The 19,135-nt window shown below is 40.1% G+C and overlaps 1 protein-coding gene across 6 annotated transcripts in view; it reads left to right on the top strand.

Moving 5' to 3' along the window:
• The window catches only part of LOC110591787 (lysine-specific demethylase 5D), a 41,653-nt gene that overhangs the window by 11,652 nt on the left and 10,866 nt on the right, over nucleotides 1–19,135 (top strand). For all 6 annotated transcript variants that reach the window (XM_021702692.1, XM_021702691.2, XM_021702690.1 and 3 more), the window contains 5 exons: nucleotides 16–174; nucleotides 558–677; nucleotides 794–952; nucleotides 18,069–18,250; nucleotides 18,346–18,508. In XM_021702692.1, coding sequence (XP_021558367.1) covers nucleotides 16–174; nucleotides 558–677; nucleotides 794–952; nucleotides 18,069–18,250; nucleotides 18,346–18,508 — 783 coding nt within the window. The remainder of the gene's footprint in view (nucleotides 1–15; nucleotides 175–557; nucleotides 678–793; nucleotides 953–18,068; nucleotides 18,251–18,345; nucleotides 18,509–19,135) is intronic.

Here is a 19,135-nt window from a genome sequence, read left to right as displayed (position 1 = left end):
CATTTTTCCTGGTAGATTGACTCATATGTTTGTCGAATATGCTCCCGAGGGGATGAAGATGATAAACTACTTCTGTGTGATGGCTGCGATGACAATTACCACATCTTCTGCCTAATACCACCCCTTCCTGAAATCCCCAGAGGGGTCTGGAGATGCCCAAAGTGTATCATGGCGGTATGACTGTTGAATATGAATATTTTAAATTTAGTTCTTAGTGATTTAAATCTAGGCTCCTGCTTTTAAGGGATACTAGAGTAGATGTTATGGTTGCCCTTTTCTAACTTAATATTTCTGTCAGGTTTTGATCATCTATCTATGAGTTATTAAGCAAGAATGGTTAGACAGATTGTACACACTTAAAACAGTAAGAACCATAATACAAAGGATGTGAACCATATGAGGAAAGAGAAAGGAATAGTTTTAGTAGATAGTGAAGGAACCATCCTACCTTGAAACATAAGAAAAGGTGGATGGTAGAACATAAGATCTCTCTCCTGCTGTTCTTTTTGGATTGTTTGCCTATTTTCTTTTTCTTGCTGAAATACTTTCTATTTTAGGAGTGTAAGAGGCCCCCTGAAGCCTTTGGCTTTGAGCAGGCTACCCAGGAGTACACTTTGCAGAGCTTTGGTGAAATGGCTGATTCCTTCAAGGCTGACTACTTCAACATGCCTGTGCATGTATGTGATTGTGGAGTAGAGATATACGGTTTAGTGTCTGATAAGTCTTAGTGTTCATACAGAGATGGGGCCAAAATACAAAGTGCTGTGATCATCTTTTACATCTTTTGTCACAGATGGTACCTACAGAACTTGTGGAGAAGGAATTCTGGAGACTGGTGAGCAGCATTGAGGAGGATGTCACAGTTGAGTATGGAGCAGACATTCATTCCAAAGAATTTGGCAGTGGTTTTCCTGTAAGCAGTAGCAAAGGGAACCTGTCCCCCGAGGAAGAGGTAATGTGATTTGTAACTCATATTAACAGCACATTTTAGCATGTGAAACCATCTGTACTCATGAGTCCTACCACATAGTGCTGTTTTCACATAACAGGAATAAAGGTCAGATTTACTGGCATTGGTTGATCTGTCAGTAACCCACAGTGTGCATAACCACCATTACCATCACTGTTTCCATTCTGCATTTGTGACAGCAAAAAAAAACCCCAAGGAATAGTATGGAACCTTGGATTTATCAATTAGGAGCTACAGTGGTTCTTCTGATTTCCCTGAAACTAAATACTTAAAGTTTATCATTTTTGGTTATCTGCATGATAGACAAAAACAACTGCTGTCACCAGTTTATTCATATTTATATATAAATTTGAAAGAAAATTGGGAAATGCCCTCATTGACATTTTAATTTGTGTTCATCGTGTGGAACAAATTGAGTAATATGAAAACTACCTTATCCAAGGTGATCTCATGTAGAGTCACACCCATTTAGATGTCTGAAGATTTAACTAATTACATTAGAAATTTCTTATGAACAGCCAAACAGTATGGGTGAAGCAGAACTTACTTGGGAAAAAGAAGCTAAAAGATAATGCATCTCTGTATTATTGAGCAGTTATTCCTTTTCTCATTTTTGTTTTACCATGATGGCTAGAGCCTGGACAAATACGGTTCAGCTTTGTATATACATTGACCCCATGTAAACCCTTATGAGGCAGTTGTTCCAAATAAAAAAGTAGCAGTTTAAGAGGTGAGAAATTTTTAGGAAGGCTTACTCAGCTTTTATGTGTAAGTATATTAACTTATATTAACTATATGAGAATATATAGAGAGAGACCGGTATCTGTACATAGATAACAGCATTTGAACAGCGTGTTTTTTTTTTAAAGATTTTATTTATTTATTTGGGAGAGAGAGAATGAGAGACAGAGAGCACGAGAGGGAGGAGGGTCAGAGGGAGAAGCAGACTCCCCACTGAGGAGGGAGCCCGATGCGGGACTCGATCCTGGGACTCCAGGATCATGACCTGAGCTAGAGGCAGGCGCTCAACCGACTGAGCCACCCAGGCGCCCCTTAACAGCGTGTTTTAATAAAAAAACAGTTCAGATTCTTTTTTTTTTTTTTTAAGATTTTATTTATTTATTTGACAGAGAGAGAGCAAGAGAGGGAACACAAGCAGGGGGAGTGGGAGAGGGAGAGGCAGGCTTCCCGCTGAGCAGGGAGCCCGATGCGGGGCTCGATCCCAGGAACCTGGGATCATGACCTGAGCCAAAGGCAGATGCTTAACCGACTGAGCCACCCAGGCGCCCCAGTAGTTTAGATTCTTAAAAGTCTTATGTATCAATTGTGGAAAATTGAAAAGTATTAACTAAGGAAACTGGGAAATGACCTGTAGTCCTTTATTGACATCTTGGTGTTCTTTGAGTTACTTTTTGGAAATTGGAAACAATTTAATCATGATACTGTAAAACCACAGCAGAATAATGTAGTTTATTTATCAGTTATAAAGCATAATATTAAATAATATCCTCGAACCCACATTTGAATGTAATGATGTTTTCTAATATTACATCTATTTCCGTGTTTCCCCACAAGTCATATCTCCCTGTGTCACCTCAAAAGCCCCGAAAGGAGACAGATAAAAATTTTATTGTCATAATTTTCTTTTAATTTTTTAGTGTTTAATTATATATGAATGTATTTCTAAAAAGCATGTTACCTAATTTTTGAGCTTTGTAAATCTTATGCTGTGTGTACCTCTGACTTAATTTTTGAAGTTAATGTTACGCTTTGAAAAATCATTCACATGTTGCCTAAAGCTTGAACTTACCTGGTTTTTCACTATTGTATAATATTCCATTGAGATTATACCATTATTATCCATTTTCTGCTGGATCGCTTTCAGTATTTGTAAGAGTCTCTAGGTTACGTATTTGGAAGTGGTTGTTCCAAGTGTAGACTTTTAAAAGTATACAATTTATATTGTCTACAAACTGTTAGAAGTCCCCAGGTACTTATAGTGCATGTGTAATGCTTAGACATGTGACTATGTATGTATGTATAGACATGCAAGTACTTGCAGTATTTTCACAATATAGTATTCTCTCCAGTAGGGGCTTGTACTATTACTAATTTTTTTACCTATTTTACTTAGGCTGTACGTATGTTTCTTTCTTTTTTTTTTTAATTTTATTATGTTATCTTAGTCACCATACAATACATCATTAGTTTTTGATGTAGTGATCCAAGTTCATTGTTTTCATATAACACCCATGCTCCATGCAGTACGTGCCCTCCTTAATACCCATCACCGGGCTAGCCAATCCCCCCTCCCCCCTCTAGAACCCTGTTTGTTTCTCAGGTCCATAGTCTCTCATGGTTCATCTCTCCCTCCAGTTCCCCCGCCCATTTTTCCCTTCTTTCTCCTAATGTCCTCCATGTTATTCCTTATGTTCCACAAATAAGTGAAACCATATGATAATTGACTTTCTCTGCTTGACTTCTTTCACTGAGCATAATCTCCTCCAGGCCCATCCATGTTGATGTAAAAGTTGGGTATTCATCCTTTCTGATGGCTGAGTAATACTCCATTGTATAGATGGACCACATCTTCTTTATCCATTCATTTGCTGAAGGGCATCTTGGATCTTTCCATGATTAGTTTTTGATGTAGTGATCCACGATCCATTGTTTTCGTATAACACCCTGTGCTCCATGCAGTACGTGCCCTCCTTAATACCCATCACCGGGCTAAACAATCCCCCCTCTAAAACCCTGTTTGTTTCTCAGGTCCATAGTCTCTCATGGTTCATCTCTCCCTCCAATTCCCACCCCCCCCCATTTTTCCCTTCCTTCTCCTAATGTCCTCCATGCTATTCCTTATGTTCCACTAATAAGTGAAACCATATGATAATTGACTTTCTCTGCTTGACTTATTTCACTTAGCATAATCTCCTCCAGTCCCATCCATGTTGATGTGAAAGTTGGGTATTCATCCTTTCTGATGGCTGAGTAATATTCCATTGTATAGATGGACCACATCTTCTTGATCCATTCATCTGTTGAAGGGCATCTCGGCTCTTTCCACAGTTTGGCTATTGTGGACATTGCTGCTATGAACATTGGGGTGCATATGGCCCTTCTTTTCACTGCATCTGTGTCTTTGGGGTAAATATCCAGGAGTGCAATTGCTGGGTCATAGGGTAGCTCTATTTTTAAATTTTTGAGGAACCTCCACACTGTTTTCCAAAGTGGCTGTACCAACTTGCATTCCCACCAACAGTGTAAGAGGGTTCCCCTTTCTCCACAACCTCCAACATTTGTTGTTTCTTTCCCTGTCCATTTTTGCCATTCTAACTGGTGTAAGCTGGTATCTCAGTGTGGTTTTGATTTGAATTTCCCTGATGGCTAATGATGATGAACATTTTTTCATGTGTCTGTTAGCCCTTTGAATGTCTTCTAAAGAGAAGTGTCTTTTCGTATCTTCTGCCCATTTTTTGACTTGATTATGTATTTTTTGGGTGTTGAGTTTGAGAAGTTTTTTTTTTTTTTTAGATTTTATTTATTTATTTGACAGAGAGAGACACAGCGAGAAAGGGAACACAAGCAGGGGGAGTGGGAGCGGGAGAATCAGGCTCCCCGCTGAGCAGGGAGCCCGATGCAGGACTCATCCCAGGACCCTGGGATCATGACCTGAGCCGAAAGATGCTTAACTGACTGAGCCACCCAGGCGTCCTGAGAAGGTCTTTATAGATCTTGGATACCAGCCCTTTATCTGTGGTGTCATTTGCAAATATCTTCTCCCATTCTGTGGGTTGCCTCTTTGTTTTGTTGACTGTTTCCTTTGCTGTGCAGAAGCTTTTTATCTTGATGAAGTCCCAAAAGTTCATTTTTCCTTTTGTTTCACTAGCTTTTGGAGATGTATCTTGAAAGAGGTTGCTGTGGGCGATGTCAAAAGAGGTTACTGCCTATGTTCTGTTCTAGGATTTTGATGGATTCCTGTCTTACACTGAGGTCTTTCATCCACTTTGAGTTTATCTTTATGAATGGTGTTAGAGAATGGTCGAGTTTCATTCTTCTGCATGTGGCTGTCCAATTTTCCCAGCACCATTTATTGAAGAGACTGTCTTTTTTCCATTGCATGTTTTTTCCTGAACCATAGAGTTGAGGGTCCGTATCTGGGTTCTCTATTCGTTCCGTGGTCTATATGTCTATTTTTGTGCCAGGACCATGCTGTCTTGGTGATCACAGCTTTGTAATATAGCTTGAAATCGGGCAACGTGATGCCCCCAGCTCTGTTTTTCTTTTTCAACATTTCCTTGGCGATTCGGGGTCTTTTCTGATTCCATACAAATTTTAGGGTTGTTCGTTCCAGCACTTTGAAAAATGTCTTTGGAATTTTGATCAGGATGGCATTGAAGGTATGGATTGCTCTGGGTAGCATAGACATTTTAACAATGTTTATTCTTCCGATCCATGAGCATGGAATATTTTTCCATCTTTTTGTGTCTTCTTCAATTTCTTTCATGAGTGTTCTGTAGTTCCTAGAGTATACATCCTTTACCTCTTTGGTTAGGTTTATTCCGAGGTATCTTATGGTTTTTGGTGCTATTGTAAATGGAATCGTTTCTGTAATTTCTCTTTCTACAGTTGCGTTGTTAGTGTATAAGAAAGCAACTGATTTCTGTGCATTGATTTTGTATCCTGCCACATGACTGAATTGCTGGATGAGTTCTAGTAATTTGGGGGTGGGGAGTCGTTTGGGTTTTCCACATAAAGTATGTCGTCTGCAAAAAAGAGAGAATTTGACTTCTTCTTTGCCAATTTGAATACGTTTTATTTCTTTTTGTTGTCTGATTGCTGTTGCTAGGACTTCTAGTACTATGTTGAGCAATAGTGGTGAGAGTGGGCATCCTTGACATGTTCCTGATCTTAAGGGAAAGGCTCTCAGCTTTTCCCCATTGAGGATGATATTCGCTGTGGGTTTTTCATAGATGGATTTTATGAGCTTGAGGAATGTTCCCTCTATCCCTATACGCTGAAGAGTTTTAATCAGGAAAGGATGTTGTATTTTGTCAAATGCTTTTTCTGCATCAATTGAGAGGACCATATGGTTCTTCTCCCTCCTCTTATTAATGTGTTTTATCACACTGATTGATTTGCGGTTGTTGAACCACCCTTGCATCCCGGGGATAAATCCCACTTAGTCATGGTAGAAGATCCTTTTAATGTATTGTTAGATCCTATTAGCTAGGATTTTGTTGAGGATTTTGGAATCCATATTCATCAGGGATATCGGTCTGAAATTCCCCTTTTTGATGGGGTCTTTGCCTGGTAGGGGGATTAAGGTAATGCTGGCTTCATAGAATGAGTTTGGAACTTTTCCTTATGGTCCTGTTTTTTGAAACAGCTTCAGTAGAATAGGTATTATTTCTTCTTTGAATGTTTGGTAGAATTCCCCAGGGAATCCATCAGGCCCTGGACTCTTGTTTTTTGGGAGGTTTTTGATCACTGCTTCAATCTCATTACTGGTTATTGGCCTATTCAGGTTGTCAGTTTCTTCCTGTTTCAGTCTTGGCAGCTTACAGGTTTCCAGGAAGGCCTCCATTTCATCCAGATTGATCAGTTCATTGGCATTTTGTTGTTGGTAATAAATTGTAATAATTGTTTCTATTTCCTTGGTGTTAGTCGTGATCTCTCCCCTTTCATTCATAATTTTATTAATTTGGGTCCTTTCTCTTTTCTTTTGGTTAAGTCTGGCCAGTGGTTTATTGATCTTATTAATTCTTTCAAAGAACTAACTCTAGTTTCGTTGATCTGATCTACTGTGTTTCTGGTTTCTAATTCATTGATCTCTGCTCTAATTTTAATTATTTCTCTTCTAATGCATGGCTTAGGCATCATTTGTTGCTTTTTCTCTAGTTTTTTTTTTAAATTTTTTATTGTTATGTTAATCACCATACATTACATCATTAGTTTTAGATGTAGTGTTCCATGATTCATTGTTTGTGCATAACACCCGGTGCTCCATGCAGAACATGCCCTCTTTAATACCCATCACCAGGCTAACCCGTCCTCCCACCCCCCTCCCCTCTAGAACCCTCAGTTTGTTTTTCAGAGTCCATCGTCTCTCATGGTTTGTCTACCTCTCTGATTTCCCCCCCTTCATTCTTCCCTTCCTGCTACCTTCTTCTTTTTTTTTTTTTCTTAACATATATTGCATTATTTGTTTCAAAAGTACAGATCTGAGATTCAGCAGTCTTGCACAGTTCACAGCGCTTACCAGAGCACATACCCTCCCCAGTGTCTATCACCCAGTCACCCCATCCCTCCCACCCCACCCCACCACTCCAGGAACCCTCAGTTTGTTACCTGCGATTAAGAATTCCTCATATCAGTGAGGTCATATGATACATGTCTTTCTCTGATTGACTTATTTTGCTCAACATAATACCCTCCAGTTCCAACCACGTCGTTGCAAATGGCAAGATCTCATTCCTTTTGATGGCTGCATAATATTCCATTGTATATACATACCACCTCATCTTTATCCATTCATCTGTCGATGGACATCTTGGCTCTTTCCACAGTTTGGCTATTGTGGATATTGCTGCTATAAACATTGGTGTGCATGTACCCTTTCAGATCCTTACTTTTGTAACTTTGGGGTAAATACCCAGTAGTGCAATTGCTGGATCATATGGTAGCTCTATTTTCAACTTTTTGAGGAACCTCCATACTGTTTTCCAGAGTGGCTGCACCAGCTTGCATTCCCACCAACAGTGTAGGAGGGTTCCCCTTTCTCCGCATCCCCGCCAACATCTGTCGTTTCCTGAGTTGTTAATTTTAGCCATTCTGACTGGTGTGAGGTGGTATCTCACTGAGGTTTTGATTTGGATTTCCCTGATGCCGAGCGATATTGAGCACTTTTTCATGTGTCTGTTGGCCATTTGGATGTCTTCTTTGGAAAAATGTCTGTTCATGTCTTCTGCCCATTTCTTGATTGGGTTCTTTGTTCTTTGGGTGTTGAGTTTGATGAGTTCTTTATAGATTTTGGATACTAGCCCTTTATCTGATATGTCATTTGCAAATATCTTCTCCCATTCTGTCGGTTGTCTTTTGGTTTTGTTGACTGTTTCTTTCGCTGTGCAAAAGCTTTTTATCTTGATGAAGTCCCAATAGTTCATTTTTGCCCTTGCTTCCCTTGCCTTTGGCGATGTTTCTAGGAAGAAGTTGCTTCGGCTGAGTCAAAGAGGTTGCTGCCTGTGTTCTCCTTTAGGATTTTGATGGACTCCTGTCTCACACTGAGGTCTTTCAACCATTTGGAGTCTGTTTTTGTGTGTGGTGTAAGGAAATGGTCCAGTTTCATTCTTCTGCATGTGGCTGTCCAATTTTCCCAACACCATTTGTTGAAGAGACTGTCTTTTTTCCATTGGACATTCTTTCCTGCTTTGTCAAAGATGAGTGGACCATAGAGTTGAGGGTCCATTTCTGGGCTCTCTATTCTGTTCCATTGATCTATGTGCCTGTTTTTGTGCCAGTACCATACTGTCTTGATGATGACAGCTTTGTAATAGAGCTGGAAGTCCGGAATTGTGATGCCGCCGGCTTTGCTTTTCTTTTTCAACATTCCTCTGGCTATGCGGGGTCTTTTCTGGTTCCATACAAATTTTAGGATTATTGGTTCCATTTCTTTGAAAAAAGTGGATGGTATTTTGATGGGGATTGCATTGAATGTGTAGATTGCTCTAGGTAGCATTGACATCTTCACAATATTTGTTCTTCCAATCCATGAGCATGGAACGTTTTTTCATTTCTTTGTGTCTTCCTCAATTTCTTTCATGAGTATTTTAGAGTTTTCTGAGTACAGATCCTTTGCCTCTTTGGTTAGATTTATTCCTAGGTATCTTATGGTTTTGGGTGCAATTGTAAATGGGATCGACTCCTTAATTTCTCTTTCTTCTGTCTTATTGTTGGTGTACAGGAATGCCAGTGATTTCTGTGCATTGATTTTATATCCTGCCACTTTACTGAATTCCTGTATGAGTTCTAGCAGTTTTGGGGTGGAGTCTTTTGGGTTTTCCACATAAAGTATCATATCATCTGCAAAGAGTGAGAGTTTGACGACTTCTTTGCCGATTTGGATGCCTTTTATTTCTTTTTGTTGTCTGATTGCTGTGGCTAGGACTTCCAATACTATGTTGAATAGCAGTGGTGATAGTGGACATCCATGCCGTGTTCTTGACCTTAGGGGGAAAGCTCTCAGTTTTTCCCCATTGAGAATGATATTCGCTGTAGGTTTTTCATAGATGGCTTTTATGATATTGAGGTATGTACCCTGTATGCCTATACTCTGAAGAGTTTTGATCAAGAAAGGATGCTGTACTTTGTCAAATGCTTTTTCTGCATCTATTGAGAGGATCATATGATTCCTGTTCTTTCTTTTGTTAATGTATTGTATCACGTTGATTGATTTGCGGACCAACCTTGCAGCCCAGGGATAAATCCCACTTGGTCATGGTGAATAATCCTTTTAATGTACTGTTGGGTCCTATTGGCTAGTATTTTGGTGAGAATTTTTGCATCCATGTTCATCAGGGATATTGGTCTGTAATTCTCCTTTTTGATGGGGTCTTTGGTTTTGGGATCAAGGTAATGCTGGCCTCATAAAATGAGTTTGGAAGTTTCCTTCCATTTCTATTTTTTGGAACAGTTTCAGAAGAATAGGTATTAATTCTTCTTGAAATGTTTGGTAGAATTCCCCTGGGAAGCCATCTGGCCCTGCGGTTTTGTGTTTTGGGAGATTTTTGAGGACTGCTTCAATTTCCTTAGTGGTTATAGGTCTGTTCCGGTTTTCTCTTTCTTCCTGTTCAGTTTTGGTAGTTGATACATCTCTAGGAATGCATCCATTTTTCCAGGTTATCTAATTTGCTGGCATAGAGCTGCTCATAATACGTTCTTATAATTGTTTGTATTTCTTTGGTGTTGGTTGTGATCTCTCCTCTTTCATTCATGATTTTGTTGATTTGGGTCTTTTCTCTTCTCTTTTTGATAAGTCTGGCCAGGGGTTTATCAATCTTGTTAATTCTTTCAAAGAACCAGCTCCTAGTTTCGTTGATCTGTTCTACTGTTCTTTTAGTTTCTATTTCATTGATTTCTGCTCTGATCTTTATTATTTCTCTTCTCCTGCTGGGTTTAGGCTTTATTTGCTGTTTTCTCCAGCTCCTTTAGGTGTAGGGTTAGGTTGTGTACTTGAGACCTTTCTTGTTTCTTGAATAAGGCTTGTATTGCTATATACTTTCCTCTTAGGACTGCCTTTGCTGCGTCCCAAAGATTTTGAATAGTTGTGTTTTCATTTTCATTGGTTTCCATGAATTTTTTTAATTCTTCTTTAATTTCTTGGTTGACCCATTCATTCTTCAGTAGGATGCTCTTTAGCCTCCATGTACTTGAGTTCTTTCCGACTTTCCTCTTGTGATTGAGTTCTAGTTTCAAAGCATTGGGGTCTGAAAATAGGCAGGGAATGATCCCAGTCTTTTGGTACCGGTTGAGACCTGATTTATGACCTAGGGTGTGATCTATTCTGGAGAATGTTCCATGGGCACTAGAGAAGAATGTGTATTCCGTTGCTTCGGGATGGAATGTTCTGAATATGTCTGTGAAGTCCATTTGGTCCAGTGTGTCATTTAAAGTCTTTATTTCCTTGTTGATCTTTTGCTTAGACGATCTGTCCATTTCAGTGAGGGGGGTGTTAAAGTCCCCCACTATTATTGTATTGTTGACGATGTGTTTCTTTGCTTTTGTTATTAATTGCCTTATATAATTGGCTGCTCCCATGTTAGGGGCATAGATATTTACAATTGTTAGATCTTCTTGGATAGACCCTTTAAGTAGGATATAGTGTCCTTCCTCATCTCTTATTACAGTCTTTGGTTTAAAATCTCATTTGTCTGCTATAAAGATTGCCACCCCAGCTTTCTTTTGGTGTCCATTAGCATGGTAAATGGTTTTCCACCCCCTCACTTTCAATCTGGTGGTGTCTTTGGGTCTAAAATGAGTCTCTTGCAGACAGCATATCGATGGGTCTTGTTTTTTAATCTAATCTGATAGCCTGTGTCTTTTGATTGGGGCATTTAGCCCATTTATATTCCAGGTAACTATTGAAAGATAGGAATTTAGTGCCATTGTATTGCCTGTAAGGTGACTGTTACCGTATATTGTCTGTGTTCCTTTCTGGTCTATGTTGCTTTTAGGGTCACTTTGCTTAGAGGACCCCTTTCAAATTGTTGCAAATTCCTTTAGTTTTTGTTTGTCCTGGAATCTTTTTATCTCTCCTTCAATTTTCTTTTTTTTTTTAAATGATTTTATTTATTTATTTATTTGAGAGAGAGAGAATGAGAGACAGAGAGCATGAGAGGGAGGATGGTCAGAGGGAGAAGCAGACTCCCTGCAGAGCAGGGAGCCCGATGCGGGACTCGATGCTTGGACTCCAGGATCATGACTGAGCTGAAGGCATTCGCTTAACCAACTGAGCCACCCAGGCGCCCCTCTCTCCTTCAATTTTCAATGACAGTCTAGCTGGACAGAGTATTCTTGGCTGCATATTTTTCTCATTTCATACTCTGAATATATCATGCCAGTCCTTTTTGTCCTGCCAGATCTCTGTGGATAGGTCTGTTCCCAATCTAATGTTTCTACCATTATAGGTTACATATCTCTTCTCCCAAGCTGCTTTCAGGAGTTTCTCTTTGTCTATGAGACTCGTAAGTTTTACTATTAGCGGTCGGGGTGTTGACCTATTTTCATTAATTTTGAGAGGGGTTCTCTGTGCTTCCTGGATTTTGATACCTGTTTCCTTCCCCAAATTAGGGAAGTTCTCTGCTCTAATTTGCTCCATTATACCTTCTGCCCCTCTCTCTCTTTCTTCTTCTTCTGGGATCCCAATTATTCTAATGTTGTTTCGTCTTATTGTATCGCTTATCTCTCGAATTCTGCCCTCGTGATCCAGTAGTTGTTTATCTCTCTTTTTCTCAGCTTCTTTATTTTCCATCATTTGGTCTTCTGTATCACTGATTCTCTCTTCTGCCTCATTTATCCTAGCAGTTAGCGCCCCCATATTTGATTGCACCTCATTAATAGACTTTTTGATTTCAACTTGGTTAGATTTTAGTTCTTTTACTTCTCCAGAAAGGCTTTCTCTAATCACTTCCATGCTTTTCTCAAGCCCAGCTAGTATCTTTAAAGTCATGATTCTGAACTCTAGATCCGACATCGTACTAATGTCTGTTTTGAATAGGTCCCTGGCAGTCAGTACTACCTCTTGTTCTTTTTGTTGATGTGATTTTTTCCGTCTTGTCATTTTGTCCAGAGGAGAATAGATTAATGAGAGAACAAAATGCTAACAGGGTAACAACGTCACCAGAAAATATACTCTAAACAAATCAGAAAAGACCTGAAGCAGTGGGAAAAGAAAGGGAAAGAGAGAAAAAAGAAAAATAAAAAAAAGAAAGAGAAAAAGATTAAGATAAGAACAAACAAAACAAAACAACAACAACAAAAAAAACCAGAATATGATCAAATATGATCAGGCTGGTATATATAGATCAGTGCCACACACTAACTAGATTTTGGGTGTATTTTGGTCTGTTAGAAGAAATTGCCTCCCCAAATTTTAAAGATAGAAAAACTTATATATGTACAAAAAAGGGTTGATGTAATGAAGGGATGGAATATGATTGTAAAGATGGAAATTATAAAAAATTTTATAAAACGAATTGAGAAGTTGTTTGAAAAAAGAAGAGGATTTAAAAAAAGAAAAAAGAAAAAGGGAGAGAATGTGATCAGACGGGAGTAGAAAAAAACCATATACTAGAGATTTAGGGTGCATTTTGATCTGTTAGAAGAAAGTATCTCAAAATTTTAAAGAGAGAACAACTTATATATATATATATGCCAAAAATAAGGGTAACTACTATGAAGGGATAGAATATGACTCTAAAAATGAAAAATAAAAATGTTTTTTAAAAAAGGGATTGATAAGATGTCGGTTGAAAAAGGGAGAAAGAAAAATTCAAAAAAGAAAGACAGTTAAAAAAAAATTAACTTTGAAAGACTAAAGAATCATGGTAAAAAAGCCATGAATTCTATGTGCAGTATTCCCCTAGCGCTGGAGTTCTGCCGTTCTCATTGATCGGTAAACTTGGTCTTGGCTGGCTGTTCTCGCTGATTTTCTGGGGGCGGGGCCTGTTGCCGTGGTTTCCAGATGTCTTCGCCAGAGGCGAATTGCCCCAACCTTGCCCTGTCCGGGCTAAGTAATCTGCTCGGGTTGCTCTCCGGAGCCTTTGTTCCCTGCAAGCTTTCCGTACAGCTTTGGAGGCCAAGAGTGAGAATGGCGGCCTCCCAATCTCTGCCCCAGAGGAGCTGAGAACTCAGGGCCCCGCTCCTCAGTGTGCCCCCAGAGAAAAGCCGTCAGTCACTCCCGTCTCCCTGGTCTCCGGCTGCACTCCGTGCTCACCCGGCCTGTGACCACGCGTTTCTATCTCTGGCACCCGACTGGGTGCGGAGTCTCCAAACCCAGCAGATCCCTGCGTTGCGCTCCCAAGCAACTTGTCCCGGGGGAGGAACGGCAGTCTCCCCGGATCTGCCGCTTGTTGGGTCCCTGCTGGAGGAGCAGTGGCCCGACTGTGCCGCAGATCATGGTTTATGGCAACCCTGAGCTGAGAGCCTGAGCTTCGGCTCTGTCCCTGCAGCCAGCTTCCCCGCTCCGATTCCTGGGAGTTCTGCCAAACTCAGGCACCCCCAGTCTTTCTGTGACCCCAAGGGTCCTGAGACCACACTGTCCCGTGAGGGTTCCACCCCTCGCTTAGCCACTGGAATGACATCCCTCAGCAGAGCAGACTTAAAAGTTCCGCTTTTGTGCTCCGCGGCTCTATCACTTGCCAGAAGCGGCTGACGGAGGCCCCTTCCCCGCTGTCTATGCTCCCGAATACTCGGACTCACTTCTCCGCACGTCCTACCTTCCAGAAAGTGGTCGCTTTTCTGATGAGAGAGTTGTTCTGTTCTTTTCTTCAATCTCCTGTTGAGTTCGTAGGTGTTCAGAATGGTTTGATCCCTATCCAGCTGAATTCTGTGACCAGATGAAATCCAAGTCTCCTACTCCTCCACCATCTTGCTCCGCCCCCCCCCCCACATTTGTATCTTTGGGGTAAATACCCAGTAGTGCAATTGCTGGATCGTATTGTAGCTCTATTTTCAACTTTTTTTTTAAAATATTTTATTTATTTGAGAGAGAGAGAGAAACAGCATCAGAGGGGAGAGGATCAGAGGGAGAATTAGGCTCCCTGCTGAGCTGGGATTCCGATGTGGGACTCGATCCCACGACTCTGGGATCATGACCTGAGCCGAAGGCAGTTGCTTAACCAACTGAGCCACCCAGGTGCCCCTATTTTCAACTTTTTGAGGAACCTCCATACTGGTGGTTCAGTTCCATATTGTTTTCCAGAGTGGCTGCACCAGCTTGCGTTCCCACCAACAGTGTAGGAGGGTTCCCCTTTTTCCGCATCCCCGCCAACATCTGTCGTTTCCTGACTTGTTAATTTTAGCCATTCTGACTGGTGTGAGGTGGTACCTCATTGAGGTTTACATTTGGATTTCCCTGATCCCGAGCCAAAAACATACCACATTTTTAAGTATATAGGTCTTTGGCATTAAATGCATTCACATTGTTCTGCAGCCATCACCATTGTCTATCTTCATAATTTTTATTTTGTGCAACTAAAAGTGTATTTATCAAACATAATGATTAGGAAAGGATGTGGATTATTTTTAAGTTCATTTCTACATCAATTAGTACGGTCAGGCTTTTCCCCCCTTCATTCTACTAATGTGTTGTATTGATTAGTTTTCATATTTGAACATTTTACCTTTTTGGCACACTTTCACTGGATCATCATATATAATTTTTTATTTTTTATTTATTTTTATTTTTTTTAAAGATTTTTTATTTATTTGAGACAGAGAATGAGATAGAGAGAGCATGAGAGGGGGAGGGTCAGAGAGAGAAGCAGACTCCCTGCTGAGCAGGGAGCCCAATGTGGGACTCAGTCCTGGGACTCCAGGATCATGATGTGAGCCGAAGGCAGTCGCTTAACCAACTGAGCCACCCAGGCGCCCTATTTTTTTTTTTTTTTTAAGATTTTATTTGCTTGACAGAGAGAGACTGTGAGAGAGGGAACACAAGCAGGGGGAATGGGAGTGGGAGAAGCAGGCTTCCTGCCGAGCAGGGAGCCCGATGTGGGGCTGGATCCCAGGACCCTGGGATCATGATGTGAGCCTAAGGCAGACGTTTAACTGACTGAATGATTTGTATTTTGTTGAAGTATTCCACTTAGGTAATATGTAATGCTCTGTGTTTTCTTTGATGTCTTTCTGACATCATTATCAATATAATGCTGCCCTCGTTAAGTTCAGTTAACAAATATTTAATCATTTTTGGGTTTTTTTTCCAAACAGTTTGAGACAGATGGTGTAATTATATGTTAAATATTTGGCAGAATTCATCAGTGAAACTATTCAATTTCTGAGCATTTCTTTTTTCAGAGGTCTTACATTGCTGATTTGCATCTATTATCAGTCTTCATATTTTTTATTTCTTGAGTCAGCTTTGAGAGGTTGTGTATTTCTAGAAATTTGTCCATTTCATCTAGGTTACATGCTTTGTTGGCATAAAATTATAGTGTCAATTGTGTTGTTTGTTTTTCAAAGTATCTTATTTCCTTTGTGATTTCTTCTTTGACTTATGACTTTTAAGAGTATGTGGTTTAAAATACTCTTTTTTTAGTTTATTGCGTTTTGCTTTATAACCTAACATTTTATCATGGGGAATGTTATTTTTTTTGTTTATTTATTTGGGAGAGAATGAGAGAGAGCACATGAGAGGAGTTAGGATCAGAGGGAGAAGCAGACTCCCCGCTGAGCAGAGAGCCCGATGCAGGGCTCGATCCCAGGACCCTGGGATCATGACCTGAGCCGAAGGCAGATGGTTAATGACTGAGCCACTCAGGCACCCCTCAAATAAGATAGTTTTTTTTTTTTTTAAGATTTTATTTATTTGTGAGAGAGAGAATGAGAGACAGAGAGCATGAGAGGGAGGAGGGTCAGAGGGAGAAGCAGACTTCCTGCCGAGCAGGGAGCCCGATGTGGGACTCGATCCCGGAACTCCAGGATCATGACCTGAGCTGAAGGCAGTCACTTAACCAACTGAGCCACCCAGGCGCCCTATCATGGGGAGTGTTCTGTCTATACTTGTGAGAAATGTGAATTGTGTTGTTAGGTAGTGTAGTCTGTGTCACCTGTGTTTGTTGGCTTCTTGGCTGTCATTGCTCTATCATTGTTGACAGTGCAGTAGTAAAATATCCAATTATCACTGCAGAACTTTTTCTCCCTTCAGTTTCATCAACTTTTTTTTTTTTTAAAGATTTTATTTATTTATTTGAGAGAGAGAGAATGAGAGAGAGCACATGAGAGTCGGGAGGGTCAGAGGGAGAAGCAGACTCCCTGCTGAGCAGGGAGCCCGATGCGGGACTCGATCCAGGGACTCCAGGATCATGACCTGAGCCGAAGGCTGTCGCTTAACCAACTGAGCCACCCAGGCGCCCCCAGTTTCATCAACTTTTGCCTCATTTATCTTGGCACTAATTTTTAGGTACATGTACATAACTTATTTTCTTGGTAGATTGACCATTTTTATCAATGTAAAATTTGTTCTTTGTTTTAAGTATTTTTTAAAGTCTATCTTGTTTGACAGTAACATGCCCACTCCCATCTCCTTTGGTTATAATTTGCATGAAATACATTTTTTTATTTTTCAATTCTTTCCCATTTAACTTGTTCATATCTTTGGTTTTAAAGCAAATGTCTTTAACTGAGATCACATCTATGGGCATGTCTCATAATTTTTGTTAGCATTTTGAATGTTGATATTTTGAATGTTTTCATGTGAGGAGTCTGGAAATTAAGTTTTCCTGCCCCTTATTTTCTTATTGCTGCTCCTTAGAGTTTGTATTTGTTTAAAGTGACTTTTCAAAACTGTTTTTGTACAGACAGTATTTTTTGTCACATTGTTCCTGAATACTCTTCCATTCTTTCTAGATTCGCTCTTTGTATGACTCTTCAGTGCTTAGATAGGTCATTTATAAATCTTCCTAAAACTCTTTGTTTCCTGCTTGCCTAGAGCTTGAAGATTAGGCAGAGATGAAAATCTAGGTACCTTTTCTGAGCTTATTTCCTAGCGTGGGTACCTTCGGCCTTCTGGGTTCTTGGAATAGATAGAAGCTTTTCAAAATCCTTAATCCCCAAAGCATCTCACTCTTAGCTTTTTCGTGCAGACTTTTTGTCATGTCTGTTGTTTGATGCAGCTGTTATCCTTTGCTCTAAAGGATTGGTAGATTTATTTGCCCATCAGTATTTTGAAGAAATGTTCTTCATAGCTGCTTCTGAACTCTGAGGTAATTCTGAGTTAGGAAATGGATGAGATGGTATAAGTAGTATAATTTTAGTAGTTTGGGAGTGATGGAGAGTCTGAAATATTGTATGCTCAGTATAGCTAAGGTTCAGGTGAGATTTGGAGCATAACATTTTTTTTTGTTTTGGGTTTGGATCAGTAATACAGATGCATATAAGAGAATAATATGATTATGACATTTAGAAGATGTAAATTACTTAAGGATTAATTAGGGGCCTAATTGCTGTACCTAGTGCATAGCAGCTAGCTGATAATAGGATAAAGTGACTTAAGAGAAAACCTATGAACAGTGCTTGTTAGTTTTAGGACAGATGAATCTTAATCCGGATTATGGATAAATATTTTGAGTTACAGTGTTTTCTGTCTCCCTAAAAGAAAGATGTGCTTTCAGAAATAATGCAAATTATCATGGCTGGGGTATCATGAGGTATCATGAATATTAAGATATCATTAGTATTGAGTCTGTATTCTTAAATGAAAGCAAATAGCATGCCCTGAAATCACTACTGTCTTCTATATTATATATGCCTCGTTCAGTTTGTTTTTATTCACCCCATCCTGCTTCCTACTTACCCTGGCAAATCTTGGACTTAACAGGAATATGCAACCAGTGGTTGGAATCTGAATGTAATGCCAGTACTGGATCAGTCTGTTCTGTGCCATATCAATGCAGACATCTCAGGCATGAAGGTTCCCTGGCTGTATGTAGGCATGGTATTCTCAGCATTTTGTTGGCATATTGAGGATCACTGGAGTTACTCTATTAACTATCTGCACTGGTGAGTGGGGTCCAAATGGCTGGGATGGATATTAAGACTTCTTCCATGTGCAAGGATATGCCCAGACTTCATATATCTCCTCTTTATCTAATCAGGGGTGAACCAAAAACCTGGTATGGGGTACCCTCATTGGCAGCAGAGCAGTTGGAGGAGGTGATGAAGAGGCTGACACCTGAGCTATTTGATAGCCAGCCTGACCTGCTACACCAGCTTGTCACCCTCATGAATCCCAACACGCTCATGTCCCATGGTGTACCAGTGAGTACCTGGAAATAAGGGACAAAACAGATTTAAGGCCTGTGCTAAGGTGGAAAGGAAATGAGGAAGAACTTAGTTTCACAGGAAATAAAGTTACATGCATTTTGATGTGGAGACTAGGTTTAGTCTCATATGTCTTCTTACCTTTCTGTATTGCTGTCAAACTGCAATCCTATACAGACCACTAGTATATACTTAAGAGGAAGGAAAGGAGAGATCAGATAGTTACTTAAATAACATAAAAGTTAAAAGCTGGATTTTGGCCTTTTAATATGCCTCCTGCTCTAGGATTGGTTCTTTTTTAACATCAGTGGGCATAAATTCTAATTTTATGAAACTTAAATTGGGGTTGAGGATTGGTTTCAGATTTGGGAATTGCTAGGATTGATTTATATCAGTCAGTTTTTCAGAAAATGTAAGTACCCAGCAATCTGTAGAATAAAAAAAAGTGCATTAAATTTGTAACATACTGGGGCACGTGGGTGGCTCAGTTGGTTAAGCGTCTGCCTGCCTTCGGCTCAGTTCATGATCCCAGAGTTCTGGGATCCAGTCCCACATCGGGCTCCCTCCTCAGTGGGAAGCCTGCTTCTCCCTCTGCCTCTGCCCCTGCTTGTGGTCCCTCTCTCA

The sequence above is a fragment of the Neomonachus schauinslandi genome, chromosome Y, assembly GCF_002201575.2.
Source record: "Neomonachus schauinslandi chromosome Y, ASM220157v2, whole genome shotgun sequence".
NCBI classification, from domain to species: domain Eukaryota; kingdom Metazoa; phylum Chordata; class Mammalia; order Carnivora; family Phocidae; genus Neomonachus; species Neomonachus schauinslandi.
This window is presented reverse-complemented; position numbering and strand designations above follow the sequence as displayed.